Here is a 16,930-nt window from a genome sequence, read left to right as displayed (position 1 = left end):
TAACGAAATTAGCTACGTACAATGTAACATCGATCCAGTGTATGTATGCATGGTTTGTACGCTGTGGAAAACTACACTTGTACTTATTTAGTTGAAGCACCATTTTTTACTTATTTCTTTATTTCAGGCGACTACGGCTCATACACACAAATACATATATATCATACATAGCGATACTAATAAACGAATACATTAAATAACTATAAATACTATATTTTTAACTTTAATATAATTATTTGGCAAAGCTTTCAGGTTTGATTTTCCAAAGGGGTGTACTTCTAGTGTTATTAGCTCGTAAACAATGCGAACGTGTCATATGCCACGCGTCTTTTCCGCTTCACATTACACTGAGATATGTTTACTTAACGTAAGTGAACTCAAAGAAAATCTCGTTTCGGTACCACTAAAGCAATTGTACTGCCTAACACAATAAAGGTAATCTGGGATTACATTTGAGACTAAAACTTATAGAGATTCTAATAATGACTGCCAGTTATTTCGTTCTAAAATTATGATGAAAACATATGTCATTATGCAAAGGCACTTAAATATAATAACACTTCGATTAACTGAAAACGTGTAAATTATTCGTGGAAGCCAACAGTTTGTCATTCCATTACATTATGGTGTTAACGAAGTTATATCACGCGTCACTCACAAATTCATTCACGCAAAAAAAAACCTTCACAATATGATTATAGTTCGGCCATTCAGAGAATGCGTTCCTGACACGTCGCGATTGAACTGACGACGTAATAACATTCATTGATTATTGATATAATAATGTTGTTTTAATGCTCCTCAATTGTTAAAACGGTAAACAACCAGCAAAAATATTTTTATCGTAACTGCAACGCCATTGCAAAGTTACGTCGTCAGTTCAATCGCGACGTGTCAGGAACGCATTCTCTGAATGGCCGAACTATAGTCACTCACAAATTATACTTAAATAAACTGTACGGAAAATTCGAAATTCCAAACACAACAAAATAAAATTACAAACTTGAAATTAATATCACAACAAAAAAAATGCTAAAATAAAAATTAAATTCAAAATTCGAACACGTTCCATAATTTAAACACACAAAAAAAAAATCGAATTACATTTTTAAAAAGAGGTGACTCACCCATAAGGTTGAATTTAACTATTTGTTGTTATCTGTTGCAACTTCACACACGTGCGTTGGGCGGGCGGGCTCGCGCGACTGGTTGGCGGCGACTCTCTTCTTATCATTAAACTGACTTGTTTACCCCGCCGGCACGCCGTGATCTGTCGCGAAGTTGACTTTATTGCGTCGAAGTAATCGTACACTGCTCATCTGATAATATATTACCATACAGATGGGATAATTCAAAAGAAGAACGAACATAGAATTCGAAAAGTTATTTTTTCAAATCGTTCCATTTTTGAAACTCTCGTTACATTTTGTTTTCTTAACCAAATAAGGGACGAACTCATAGGTTGTATAGTTTTTTCACTTTTCTATACACGTAGGTACCCATAAAGCGAGTAATTTCCGAGGAAACTAAGTTACTGCCGAAAGTAGGCTGTCACAACTTATCACGCCGTAATAAGCAATAAAAGAATTTTGTGCGCGTTTCAGGTTTGAAACAATTTTGACGTCATAATGTTGTCATACAATATTATGTACTGTTGTAGTCCTTTTTGTATTGATTTATATTCCTATTTTTAGAGTTCAGACTAAGGAAGGTTAAAGGGATGGAGGGTTAACATGCATTTAACCGTCAAAGGGTCTGTTTTTGAAGGAAAGTAATTAACGCTCTGCTTGACTCCTTTTGCGGTGGTATTATGACAGTGAATGTTTTGTGAAGGAAAAATAAAGGTCGTCTTAAACGTGCACACTTAATATCATAAGTCTTAAACGTGCACACTAAATACACTAAATAAGTCTGAAATTATCCCTCTATATAATTCTGCTCTATCAAGTAAAATTGGTAAAATCGATTTCGATGGAATACGATATGGAGATAGCCTAACGCTTTACAGACCCAAAGAGTATCATAAGTAACTGGTTTGTTATGAATATCAGATTATTAAGGACAACCTAGTCAAAATAGTGTCAGCAAATTCAATTGACGTTACATCCCTCTGAGTCTGCAATCACGAACTTTTTATCGATAAACATTCCCCTCACTACAGCCACTCAAAGCTTTAAATAAACAGCTGCCACCAGCTTACAGGTAGATAAAACACATAGTACATAGTAGTGACGAGATAAATGGATGTTGTGTAAAGTGCATTTAATAAGAAATACAGCACACACTGCACTTAACGTTGGCGCGTGAGGTGAACCATTAATATTAACTACACTGTTGAGTTATGAGACTGATAACGGGAGGGCTGGTTGCACCGTGATGACGTTAGCATAAGGTTTAATTTATCATCATCAAATTAGAGCAATATTAGGTACCTATAAATTATATGTGATTTTTCTGATGGGAATATGGCTCAAACAACGACCGATTGAGAAAAATGGAAGGCTATGGGGGAGGCCTTTGTCCAGCAGTGTGACAGCATAAGCTAAAAAAATTGCTAATTTAATTGATGTAAAATTTGCTATGGATGAAGGTTGGGCTTACCGCGCAATGTTTCCGAAGCCAAGGTAAAGGAAATACGGATGATGGGACTATTTTACCACGAAGACGCACGAATGAACAATGGACGAACTATAAGTTGTCAAAATTAAAAAAAAATCTTTTAGGACGCTTCTCGGGGCAAACAGTTAAACCAGCTCATTTTTTAATGTTGAAAGACATGTTTGACGTGAACTGAGTTTAACATGGTTAGGTCGCGTTCAAGTTAACCCATAGTTGTGGCGGAATCAACCTGTAGTTAACAGCCTCATAAAATAAGCTCTTCTGGGAAAGGGTTTAAACACTGAATGTATTTAACTTTATAGTACGCAGCACGTTTTTTAATCGTTGATGTACCTAGGTAAATTGTTGCTGAGTTTTCGCGACAATTTTTTCTCTCGATTTTAACACGCTTTTATTAGGGCAATCTGTATTTAAGTAACTGTGTCAAAAATCCAAACAAAAAAATCGTTTATTCAAACTTGGCTGCAAAACAATACTTTTTGAACGTCAGAAAACAAAAGACAGCCCCCAAAACGCCGACCCTTCACCACTTCCTATGGGTGTGTATCGTAGCGTCATGAAAATTTACAGCTGCAATTATGATGACAATACAATAAAATGATACTGTCGAACTGTCGACGGAAGATATGAACTGGAACTTCACGAAGGAACATCGCACAAAAGCTGTGTTTGGACTTGTTAAAAAACTCTTGAAATGAATTTTACATACATTCATAAAAGCGTGTTTTTTAAGCATATATCTAATAACAACCCTTTTCCTTAATAATTTAGTTTCCAAAGGAAATTGCTTAATGACCCGATCCAAGAAATTGTAATAAAAAACATTACTAAGGACCTTGGCTTGGCTCTATTGCACTTTATTTTATTTACAGATAAGTAGGTATATACCTACTCAACGGGAAGATGGAAAACGAAATGGATTATGGAGAAGACGATTGGATAATGTTGGCGCTATTTTTATATCTACATCTGTTTTTTTTTGTTACTGAATTTTGTGATATGTATGTATTGAGAGGAGTTACTACAAACTATGAGTTTTTCAAAATAAATGCATTATTTTATAGTGTTAGATAAAATACTTTTATGTATGATTTCACATTTAGGTACGTACCGTTCAGACGCTCACATGACCTCTTCTGTATATTTCTATCACTGTATTTTTTTTTCTATACACTTTTTTTTCTATACAACTCAACCCCATAAAGGAGACAGATCTTTTAAGTTAAAAAAAAAACACACACAAACACTCGAATTGACCTCCTACTTTTCTGAAAATTTGTTAAATACTTTTTCACATTGCTAACATTTCTACCATGTATCTACCACACTGCAAAGTGTATAAAGGCGTGATGAATAAACACATCGTTATGTGTGCTTGCCCCATGGAGAACAAAATGACTAGTGGAGGTGCCACAACGGAAAAACGCCTTAAAAAAGAGCGCGCCAAAATGCGAGCAAGCGGGGGACGAAGAACGCTACTGTTATCACCCTTATACGCCTTCTTTGTACTCCATTTTTTGTAATATCAAAAATCGTTGACAGATATCCCAAAGACCCCGAACTTCTCGTTAATTTACTATTAACTGATGGTTTTGTTCATGCCCACCGTACGAATTTGACCTAGAAGAAGACGCCTGACCTACCAGCATTATGGCATTATATTTCCTGGGGTCCGTGGCTTGTCCGGTCCTACTGAATAGCTTGAGTGCCTATTTTTGACCTAGAAGAAGACGCCTGACCTACCTGGATTATGGCATCTCCATTCATTTTTCCTCACTCCCTGGCTTGCCCGGTCCTACTGAATAGCTTGAGTGCCCATTCATGACATGAAAGCGATGGGAACGTGATTTCTCTTATTTAATCCGCGAATGGAAGGCCAATGAGGTACCATTACTTTAGCGTCATGGTTTCGGGGTATGGTGTGGAAATGACCCTGTAGTGGAATGGAGGCTTTTGTGCAATGTTGGTCCTTATGGCGCGTTATAATGGGCCGAAATTGCGGAAATGTATTTTAGCTGCAATGGGAATCAGATTCTTTGTAAGAATAAAATCTGATGGATGAGATAAAACATGTGTTAATTGAACGATACAAATATTGAGCTTTTCTCTGTTCATCATCTAGTACCTAGACTTTAGCTTATTCGTAGCTTTGCTTACTCCTTCAACGGCAAATTCAGGGATTTAAGTGTGATAAATAACCTACACCTACTTAAAATATAGTTTTTTATTAGATCGATATACAACCTACTATCGCAACAACCTGCTTTCCAGCATCAGCTGTGCCAACGAAAACAAATTAACGCCAAGTTCCAACAATATCAACAAGGCTAAGCTTGACTGATAGTCCCGGCATCTTTATTTATCACAGCAGCCTCGCCTGCAGAATTCTAATGATCCCCCTACAAATTGGCCCAAGACGGCATACATTGGATGTAGGACACAATCCATCGCTGGCTTAGAACGTTTTCGAACCGATCATTCGAGAAATAAAAGAGCAATGGATGCATCCAATCCTTCGATATGATGAGAAAGTATAAACAGAGAGTAAATGAATTTGCATATCTATGAAAATAAAATTGACGTTGCCAGTGTTAATATTCATGGAATTTGTATCGTATTTTTTGACCGATTAGGGGTCGAATTTACGACGCAGTTTTCTCGCGAAACGCTGAAATATAGGTCAGATCTACAAACTACAGCCGTCGTCATCGTCACAGAATAAATATTTCATCGTCATGATATACATCTTGGAAAGAAGGTAAAGGCAAGGAGTAAACTGTCTGGTGTCTAGTTTGCCATTCAAAAATTAGAGAGCCTTTAACACTTAAAAAAGCTTGTTCATAATAGAATGCGGTGAAAATAAAAATATCACAGAGTGTGCTTTGTTTTTTTTTTTAGTTTTCCTGCCACAAAGCCAGGCTTTGGCATAATTTGTTCCGGGAAGCGGATATTTGTGAATTTCGGTAGGTATGGAATAATTCAACCAACTCTGAATTGGGTCAAAGTTTTCAGAGAAAAAACTTGCTGTCCATGGAAACAGGCAAAACTGTGGATGTTTAATAAAATATGTAATAAGGAAAAGCTTAGTTTTTGATTAATTTGGACGCAGTGAAGGCAGGTTAGATCCATCTCAAGATTAATTCACAGGCAGTTTAGATACCTACATCTAAAATACCTAATTAAGGAATAATGCCCGAGACACAGGTTTTTACCTAGTACGGGCAAATTATACATCAGCACTTTTTAGAATTAGCAAAATATTGAAAAATTATGTTCAAAGTGAAGCAATAAACAATTTATTTATTTATCTAAGTGCATAAATAAGAAAGACTAAGGCAGTTCAGGAAGTTTTTGGAGGATTTTTTCATTTGGTAGGCATGCTGGCATACTGGCAGCTATACTGGCATGAAAATCTATCTATCAAGCATCTCGAAGTAACAGTCGATACGGCTGTTTATTGTAACTTACGCAGGTGCCTACGCTTTAATCTTAAATACTCTTTAATAGATACCTACTTACTTACTTTTACACAACAGACTACTACTAAACAAATAATTTCAAAACTCAAATACTTAACTATAAATAATTCTAATAAACACGCGTATCATTTAGTTAGTGTTTGACTATCTCACTAATAGAAAGTTAAGACTTCATTAAGTAGCTAAGTACATACATACCTACTTAATTTAACCTGCGCAACAAGAGTTCAGTTTGAGTCGCAACCTTTTAACTTCTAATTGTTCGCTGAGTATCTGTCTTAGGTACCCTTGTGGACACCTCTGTATTTTTTTTTAAGGTACATAAGCTATTTTGACTTGCTATAGCTTTTTGGACATGCTAATTTTGAGTTTATCAAGACTAGACTTCAGTTACTTGTTTAACTATTGACTGTGTTCATATAGGTTCTACTACTCAACTCACCGTACCATAAGTAGCTCTTTAACCCTCAGGTCAGGTCCCGCGATCGATATGATCTAGGTATCTATGTCTTAAAAACATCGTACAACCATATTTTCGTCAATTATTTTTGTAGCAACTATTCCGAATTATTAGGCAAAGCTCTTCAATGAACGCATATAACTGTAGTGAACGATGGTGACCTGACCTTTGCACTCGGCTATTATCATAGGTAGGTACTTACACACGTTACTGATGACATACTATCATTAACTGATTGTTATGCCGATGTGACGCATACGATACACTCAAATTAACAATTAATTTCTAAAGCTCGGGTCAAATTTCACAATTCACCTGTCCATATTCGTATAGCTCTGTGACGTACCTACGTATGTTAAATGGTTGGTCGTAAGAACGTTGCCGGCATGAAGTCCACTTCCATTTCTACTCATTGCTCTAGCTAGCTAGAAGGTTTTTTTTTGTCAGGAACAATGCCATAAACTTTATGGCATTGTTCAAAAATAATATAACTTTCATTCATTTATCGAAATTGACACACGCTTTTGATCAAAATAGTGTGCAAAACTTACAAACCCACATTTACATACACATAAACGCTAATAACCATACTACCTACCCTCATTTGCATTGCGCAGTCAGGCAAAAAAGGGGCGGTTTATAGGTTTCGCACACAGGCGCTTCAGGAGCTTGGCTCAAACCTGTAGGTAGCGAGAGTATCAACCATAATTAGGACATTTTACATAACTCTACGCTTGTCATCCACGTATAGGTAAGTACTTACATGATAAGTAGGACCTTGCAGGTTCCTTACAGAGGCTTACATTATTTCAGTAAGTAATTGAATAAAGCCATGCTCTTACCCTCATCATTTCGCGCACAAAAGTAAGTATTTGGGCTTATTATGTTGAATCAAGAGGTTCTGTCATAATTTATGAGAAGTACCTACCTATATACTTACTTACCTAGTAGATAACTACCAAAATAACATGGAAGAGAATTTCGAAAGAAAGTAAAACGGGATAGTACCTACATACGTAGCAGTACACTCAAACCAAAGGTTAGTAGGTTGTTAGCACGAAAAGGCAAAATAAAGGAAAAACTGCACCGACAAAGACCAGAGCTGTACACGAAAGAAGGATTTTTAACTGAATGCTTATTTGTAATTTCTAAAACTAATAGATAACTACCCACCTTGCAAAATAAATAACTTGCAGGCAGGTTAAAAAATCTAACGTTATTGATGAGAGCGACATCTGTACACACTTTCTGATAACTGATTAAAGACAATGGAGAATGCAGAAAATGCAAGTAATGTTAAAACAAAATAACAGATGTCGCTGTTATCAACTACCAAGCTTGCAAGTTTATAATTGAAAGAAAATAAGTAAATACTAATTTGTTTATTGAGTCATTATTAATAAGTACATACTCATTCAAACAGAACTTTGTTTTTTAATAAACAAATCTAAAACTAAGAAATTACCTAATCTTTTTACAAAACATTTTTACAGCTTACAAACTAATGATTTTTTTACTCATAGTAGCTACATATTTAATTCTTGATTACATTTTTTGATTTGAATTCTTCATTTTTGTTGAACGGGAATGTTTGTTTGTACCTTGCTACTCCAAGACAGATGAAAGCTGAAACAAAGAAAGTTAATTATTAGATGACACATAAAAAAAAAACGACACAAAGTATAACTATGGTAGGTACACACTTTACAATTTGGCTTGAATATTATACAAATCAATGGAGGATATTATATGTATAGACTTTTTTAAAGATAATGTACGTTTCCAGTAGTACATAGTATAATATGAAATTGCTTCGTGGTCTGTCCGTAAGTATGTATGCTAAAAACTTTAAAACTATTTTGATGCAAGATTGTGAAATAGATAGGATTCAAGAAGGTTTTTGTACATAATTTATACCCATTCCATGCCAAGGCAGATTGCTAGTTCTTCAACGGACCTGCTGCTTGATATTTTAAAGAATTGCTATACAATTATTCACACTATTTTATTGTTTATACTGTGTACCGTTTTTAAATAGGTAGGTAACAGTGCAATACTTGTGTACAACTATTTATTGTCCTATAATCTTAATTTAGCTGATGCAAGACAGCTAGATAATGAATGATGAAATAAGTACTTGAATGAAATGATAATGAATTTGAATAAAGAATAAGGAATTCTCTTTACCAAATGAAAGCATAGATAAGCCATATTTTCCGGCTGTACTTTTATTCTTGCAGGCGCTGTTAGCGAGATAACCTCCAATGCCGACCATTCCTACGGCACCAACGATTCGACAGGACAAGCAGTCCCGAGGAGTAGCATTCTCTTTTGTTGCCATTGTAACAACAAAACACTGTTATTTTTTAATTAAAGAATCCCGAAAATCGGGTTACTTCTTTCCTTTTTTCTTGTTTATATGATTTTTGACTTTGACATTTTAGATTTTGACAGCAGCTGCTGCTTGTCAAAGCGTTCCGTTCTAAGTAAGCGTTGAATAGTGTTATTTATTTTTCTTTATTTCATTAAACTGTTGGTATTTTGTATGTAACGGAAACATTGAAAGATATCTTATAGTAGGAGGCTATAAAATCTATACTAATAAAAAATATTCTAGATTTAGTAATCTCAAGTGTGTCTAGGTTACAAAATGTTGGACCTGTAAGTAGGTACTAACAATCCTCATTAGACGAAGTTTAACGGCGGTTAGGAAAAGTTATTTTGCTAGGTAGAAATCCCGGATGACATGACATATTAAGCATATGTTATGTGTACATAACTAACGTTCTTTGTTCGAGTGGTTTGAGTGACAACGAAAAATCGTGGCTCGTATGTAGTCAGCAAGTGGGTCAAGGGGTAGTAGAACAGACAATGAGTTGCCGTTGTCTCAACAGGCACTTAATAACTTCGAGATATAGGTACCTAGGTATTTACTTAGCAAGCTGTTAGACTTCCATGAAGCAGTGACTCCGATATAGGAGGTGTGCAGTGGCTTGATTTTAACAAATAGCTACCTTATAATCCTACCTTATAATGAGCGAGTTCAATTTCTTAATACGTTAGGTAGGTATTTATTATGAACTAATAGGTACATATTCTGATAACTGGTCTGATAAGGTAGGCCTACGTAGCAGGTACTATAAAGGTGGTCTCCACGAATTCTTCAGCAAGTGCAGTGATACTATGGATAAGTAAGTATTCTGTAATCTGCTTAATTAAGTACCCACCCTTCAAATTCCAACGCTGTTTTCGTGGTACCTATATATATAAAGAAATGCTAGTCCTAATTCTGCTGGCGACTTTATTAATCCCTAGAGACCTAGCTTCAACTTGGTCAGAATGACTACTTCTAACTAAGAAGTGATGATCTATGCTAAGACGTAATCTATTACGTACCTAGTACGTACTATTGGAAGTTCAGCAGAAAATTCAAATTTCCACCGTCACTAGGAAGTACCTACATACCTATCATGCAAGAATGTGAAAGTATAATTGCTATACCTACCTATATATAATTATAACACGAGCCACTTAACCGCTAAGCTATCAATAACAAACGTAATTTAATACAATAAAGTATTAACTTCCCATATTTCCTAAGTGAAAGGAGTTTTGGTTGCGTGGAGACCTCTGGGTAATATTGCAGTAACTAAATATTTATACTTATGATATGTAACGTACCTATAGGTATAGTAAAGAAGTTGGTATGACAATTGAAAGGATCGAAGGAATAGGGCGGGAAGAAGATCAGAAGAACGTAATAAATAACTTCCCTGTCCCATGTCATGATACACACTGATTTTCAACCGACTTCAAAAAAAAGGAGGAGGTTCTCAATTCGGCTGTATTTTTTTTTTTTTTTTTTTTTTTTTAATGTTTGTTACTCGATTTCTCAAAGACGCCTGGCCCGATTTAAAAAATTCTTTTTTTATTTGAAAGGGTATGCTTGTCATTTGGTCCCATTGTCATCAGATCAGGATCTGATGGTGGAAACCCTGAGAAATCGAGGGCATCTCTTGAAAATTGTAGGCGAGCATGTGGTGCATTGCAGCATGAGCATGCAGAACAAACTTTATATTTATGTGTTTATCTGATGAGACTACAATACTATGGAGGTTTAGGGCAGATCTGATGATGGAGACGACAGAGGACCGAGGGAACTCCTAAACGGCACATCTTAACTACCTCGTGTTTGGGCTTATTTTATTAGTGTTGACAAGATCTTTACACCGAAATGAGTAATGACTGCCACTGCAAGGTCCGAGATGCAGATGCAGTACAGTTTAGGGAACTCCTTAATGGTTGATAGCAGCTACATAATGTTTGGGTTTATTTTATTCGTGGTGACAAGAACTTTAAGCTGAGATGGGTTATGACTGCCACAGCAAGGTCAGTGATGCAGGTGCAGTACAGTTTAGGGAACTCCTTAATGGTTGATAGCAGCTACATAGTGTTTGGGTTTATTTTATTCGTGGTGACAAGAACTTTAAGCTGAGATGGGTTATGACTGCCACAGCAAGGTCAGTGATGCAGGTGCAGTACAGTTTAGGGAACTCCTTAATGGTTGATAGCAGCTACATAGTGTTTGGGTTTATTTTATTCGTGGTGACAAGAACTTTAAGCTGAGATGGGTTATGACTGCCACAGCAAGGTCAGTGATGCAGGTGCAGTACAGATTAGGGAACTCCTTAATGGTTGATAGCAGCTACATAATGTTTGGGTTTATTTTATTCGTGGTGACAAGAACTTTAAGCTGAGATGGGTTATGACTGCCACAGCAAGGTCAGTGATGCAGGTGCAGTACAGTTTAGGGAACTCCTTAATGGTCGATAGCAGCTACATAGTGTTTGGGCGTATTTTATTCGTATGATGTACACTTTAAGCTGAGATGGGTAATATTGCAGATTCGACAGTGAAGACGAAAAGCAGTTTAAGGATATTCTAAATGGAAATGTTTACCGACGTTTAAGTATTGGAAGGAAGATTTCTTAACCTCGTTATTTCTGCCAACGCCCTGCCGTCGTGTGGTCGATTAAGTAACTTGTTGGCATCCAAATCTGACAAAACTATACCTTCTATACTTATGACAAGACTTAGCGCAAAATACCTCGTATTTGGGCTTATATTCTTTGTATTGATAAGAACTTTCCACTTATATGGATAGTGACAACTATTCGTATCACTAAAAAGCTGTAAATAAAAAACTTTTTTACAAAAAAATTAAACCGACTTCCAAAAACACTAAAAAGCAAAAAAAAAAAAAATTTTAGGTGCATCGGCCTAGAAGTCGGTGTCTAATGGATGTTACTAAGTTAATTTTGCCACCGACTTCTAGGCCGATGCACCTAAAATTATTATTTTTTGCTTTTTAGTGTTTTTTAACTATTGTGTCTGCATCGAGGACAGTGAAGTGGTTAAGTCTAATCTATCCGGTAGGGCTAAGTAGCTAGTCTTGTGGTGAAAAAGCCGCATGCTAATAACCTATGTTTTCTTGAATGAAAAAAAACATAATTCATATCTCATACCTACCTGTGCGATGAAAAAATATCGCGTTATTACCTACGCCTGTTTTTAAACCATAACGAACTTTTCAGCAGGAAAATGACCTATTATACCTTAAGTACCTACTTACACTTAGTATAGTACACATATTTCCCCACTACTTTCGGTGGCTCTTCTATCTGTAACCTAATAAATGAGCCCAAGAATAAGATTAAGCGTATAAGATATAAATGGAGGCGAAACAAATTGGTCCCACGTGATGCAGGGTCAGCGAATTAAATTAACTTTACAGGTAGCCAATTTATCTCTTACTATGTCCAGGTATTTGTATATTTTCGGCGGATTGACTAGTACCAATGAGATCAGCTAAATTATTTACTTCACGTTTTTTTAGAACAATAGATGTGTTTGTTTATTGTAATTGATTACGATGATCCTTTTGTATCTATTTACATAACATTATTTTCCTAGTAGTATAACTACTGTGAATAGTAAGTAGGTAATAGTTATTTTCAATTCAGTTTAGATAAACATAGGTAGAGCCGATTATTTCAGTTACATATTTCAGACTACGATTGTTTACAAATATTACCTGCTATGATTCAAAAAGCTGTTTATATATTGTATAACAATATTTTTTTTGATAAAAATGTTTATCTTGATTTATGGCAATTAGCGTCTAATTTCGAAATCCGTTCTTGGAAAATATTTTTTTTCCTCCATAAGTTTGTTTTCGTTACGCAAATTAGAATGTTTCCCAAATATAAATGTTACAGGCAAAATCATAAAATGTTTGGCGGCGGCGGATACAATCAGGAGGGAGATGAACAAGGAAATTGTTCAAACGGTAACAGCTTAACCAACTTAAGGGAAATTGATTTTTTACAAGACGCTTTACATAAAAAAATAGGTACTCAATATTATAATGCCGAGAGAAATATTCAAATCATTGGACTGTAAGCTAACGGCTTAATTGTTTTTACGGATTCAATAATTTATAGATTGAATGTTATTGACTGGCTGGAAAATTAAAAAACGAAATCTAGTGTATTATTTTGGAAAAGCTTCCCACAGTCCCACTGTTATAACACTGTGTTGCATTATTTAACATTAAAGATAGGTAGCCGAACCATTTTCAGTTGTCAAATCGCCGATTTGACCAATGGGATGTAGGTATACGGCTGGTTATGGGTAGGTTGTCTTTATAGTTACCTAAATGGTGCAACTGGATGTTATTATGTGAAATTCCTCTATAAGCAGGTATGGCTCTTTCACGCTAATATGCTTCTGTATAAACATTTATTAAAAGAGTGTTGGAAGATGGACTGCGAAGTTGGAAGAAAAAGGGTTTAACAGAAAGTAAGTTTACTCGTAAAAACCTCTTAGAAAAGCAGGCTAATTCTTCATCAGGAAAATCTCCATTAGGTACTTATTCTATTAGCACCTAATTGATAGACGTAAATACGAAATTAAGGATGTACCTGTGTTCATACATAATTCTACTGGGCACGAGAACAGGTAAGTTCTGAGTTCGATTCCCAATTTTAGTAACTGATACTGGGTAAGTTAGGCCAATATTTACAGGGAGTTTTTTACAGGAGAACTGTCTTCATTACTTACTTCTTTACTTTTTAAACTAATTATCTTACCCTAAGATCACCTTTGATGGCACTTCATACCATGTAAAGTGACCGTTCTACATTCGTTAGTAAACCATGAATATTCTAGCGCGCTATGCTGCGTTCAGCAGAGGAGAGTAACTTGCCCGATTACTATTCGCTTAGGTATATCGAGCAGAGGATTACATGAGGTTTTTTTCAAGTTAATACCTAATTTATCATGAGTTTTATGGAATATAATATCTATATTAGTTTATCTGGTAATTATATATGTTTTTTTATTACAACTACTAAGTTACTCAAATATTTACATAATATTTACATTAATTTTAAAAATTAAAAATAAACTTATATATACAACTTAAAACTAATACATAGCATCAAAAAATTGCTCCTCATCGCTGTCACCGGGTAATGTACCCAGAAGGCTGGCAGCATTGCCACGTTGGATGGCAATGCTCAACCTCTGTGCGAAATAAAAGCCAGCCCTTGGGTCACGAGAAGTGTCAACAAGGCGCTTAGAAATTTCCTTTGCAAGCGCGTGAGCACTCGGACCCCACGGCCCGAGAGTTTCAACCCCAAACGGCTCAAACATGTAATTCCCGATAAGGCTACTATATTTGCGCCGTTTGAGGTCTTCTGCTTGTGAAGCGGCGGAGCCGACACAACACGCAGTTCTAGGAAGATGGGATGGCGCAAGAGTGTCGACGCAGGTCGCGTCCCACACTAAAGTCCTACCCATCTTCCACGGAAATAGCGACATGCCGTCTGGTCTCTTGCCATCGTCGCGTGCCAAACCATTTGGTTCAAGTACGGCTGGCACGCCGACGGCAACAAGAGCCCGACGGATCACGTCGTTGATATTCGCATGTCGTGGTATGCGGCCCGCACTCCGGCTGCACGACAGGCCGTGGTGACCGAGGCTGTTGACAGCTTCCCCGCAGTGGCAGCGGTGAGGAGTGCAGCATGAAGCACCCAGACGCAGGCAGACAGCGAGTCTGAAAGTGGTGTCGTCAAACATGGTGCCTATGTTTGCCGACGGAAATGCGTGAAGCCAAAGACCTGACTCCCATTCACCCACAGCCAGTAGGCGTGCTCGCTCCGCAGAAGTAATTGACGTATCAATGAGATTTTTCCGTATTACTCTGCAGAGCGGCTCATCCCACTGTCTCTGGGAGGATGGGTTGGCGGGTAGATCGGTATTCGGGCATGTGACTTTCCAGGCATTAATAGCCTCCGCCAGGCATGGCACCTCAAAATTGATCAGTGTAATAGGTAGGATTTTCCTGATCAATTTGTCAGTGCCATGGACGGAGGAAATAAATGCCGGTAAACTAATACTGGAAATTTTGCGGACGCCAAGCCCTCCCATACGGATGGGAAGTGTAGCTTGAGACCAAGCTTTGTCGTCCAAGGCCACATTTAAAATTGATGAAAGTGTGTGTCGAATTATTTTATCAATTTGATCCAAAAGGTTGATGTGCTTCCATAAATGAGAAGCACGCAAGATGTAGGTTAATTTGGGGCCAAAGCAGCAGTATCGTAGGATGGTGATGGCTGAATGTATATTAATTTTGAATAACCTTTCCGAAATATCATTGAAATTTTGAATTTTGTTCTCAATAAAATCCGAAAATGACTCTTCTAGTACTGGTGACCCCAGGAGGCAAAGAGAACTTTTGTCTATTATTTTTATGCCATCGGCTACTGCGTTAAAATTTTGGAGTGTCGTCTGTCTGTCGGTTGTGTCAGATATAAATAGTTCGCATTTGGAAATGTTTAGGTCAAGGCCAATGTTATGGAGTTTGTCTCTTAGGAAAATGAAATCATTAAGTACGGTATCTCTGTTGCCTCCCAGGGTCCCATCGTCGAGATACCAGACGTTAAATTCAGAATTTAGTTGCCGAATTATTGGGTTAATTGCCAAACTAAAGATCACAGGCCCGAGGGGATCACCTTGTTGACAGCCAACAGCGGATTCTAATAGGTTGTCCCGATAAAGTAATTTGGTTGGATGTCTGTAGCACTGCCAGAGGAAACTAAAAATTTGGGGTATTTCTTTTTTGGCTTCTGCCAGCAAGGTGTCCCTGTTCACCGAGTTGAATGCGTTCTTAATGTCAACCTTCAAGATGACATCTCCGTTCCCATAATTTAGGTAGGTCGACAGGGCGTGTACGGCAGCCTCGCAGCCCCCTTTCGAGCCATAACCTAGCTGCAGGGGCTGAAATTTTTCCGAAACGTCCTCACTATAAAATTTACAGCAGATTTTGGCTGCCATACGACGATAAGTGGTCCCCACGGCAATTGGACGAATACCGCCATCCTTCTTGCGCAAAGCACAGAGGTTTGCTCCATACAAAACGTCTATGACGGTTTCGTCCACCTTGCCGGAGAGCATAAGGTTGGTCAGGGCCGTAAGCTCCTTCAAGAGCGACTCACCTGCTTCCCCGGCGCTTGGGCAGGTGAGATCCTTCAGGTGTTGCGGACTCAAGCCGTCGAGGCCGCCTGCGGAGCCGCTCCTGAAGGAGCCTATGGCTGTGACCAGGTGTCGACCTGAAATTGTGAGGGTATGTGCGTCTGAATCAGGAGGGTCGGGAAAAGAGAGGCCATCTGCTGGGGCTGGGTGTTTACTCTCCAGAGCGGAGAGCGTGTCTGGAGAACACGGAGCCACCACATCACTGCTAAAGAGAATTCTAGCAGCCCCCCGAATGTCACCCTCGCCTAGCTTTGATTCCACTAGGCGGGGTATATTAGAAATTCTTTGGGTCGGTAATTTGGTATCGAAATCTTCTTGGCCTAAACTTACGCAGTTGTCTTTAATTTGTTTTGTCAAGGACTTTTTGTTTGCCAAATTTTTCTGAACGTGTAAAACTCTATATGGGAAGGTGAGCAATTGCTCCCAAGCACGTTGCGAGTTCTCCCGTGCAGCCAGGCGAACACAACCTGCCAAGTGTTGAGCAACCAGGGGCCTGGCTCCACGGGGAACCCGCTTTAATACCGGAGTTGAGTTTTTTAATTTAGATAATTTTTGCCAGAAAGGATCGGTGGTTGGTGTCGGGTTTGTAGCGGTCGCATTAGCCGAGCCTGCACATTGGGATTTGTGGATCTTCCCAATGTGCACGCTCAAGCCTCGCTTACCTCTGAAGAAACGAGCTTGGGGGCACAGGGGGCATCTCATTAAAATGGTAATTAAAACAATACTTATATTGGTAATACTACCTAAATATAACTATTGGCTTCTTCCTCATATT

The 16,930-nt window shown here is 37.7% G+C and overlaps 1 protein-coding gene and 1 long non-coding RNA gene across 2 annotated transcripts in view; both read right to left on the bottom strand.

Moving 5' to 3' along the window:
- The window catches only part of LOC124632215 (synaptotagmin-5-like), a 66,214-nt gene extending 64,956 nt beyond the window's left edge, over nucleotides 1-1,258 (bottom strand). The window contains exon 1 of the mRNA XM_047166956.1: nucleotides 1,128-1,258. Within this exon, the coding sequence (XP_047022912.1) occupies nucleotides 1,128-1,131 (4 nt within the window). The 5' untranslated portion in view covers nucleotides 1,132-1,258. The remainder of the gene's footprint in view (nucleotides 1-1,127) is intronic.
- Nucleotides 1,259-7,925: 6,667 nt separating this feature from the next.
- On the bottom strand, nucleotides 7,926-9,028 carry LOC124632440. The gene is made up of 2 exons (XR_006984624.1): nucleotides 8,746-9,028; nucleotides 7,926-8,184 (listed from the first exon to the last, which is right to left on the bottom strand). It is a non-coding gene; the product is annotated as an uncharacterized LOC124632440 (long non-coding RNA).
- Between the last annotated feature and the right edge of the window lie 7,902 nt (nucleotides 9,029-16,930).

This window comes from Helicoverpa zea, chromosome 8 (genome assembly GCF_022581195.2).
Source record: "Helicoverpa zea isolate HzStark_Cry1AcR chromosome 8, ilHelZeax1.1, whole genome shotgun sequence".
NCBI classification, from domain to species: domain Eukaryota; kingdom Metazoa; phylum Arthropoda; class Insecta; order Lepidoptera; family Noctuidae; genus Helicoverpa; species Helicoverpa zea.
Note: the sequence above shows the minus strand (reverse complement) of the source record. Positions and strands in the feature narration are given on the sequence as shown.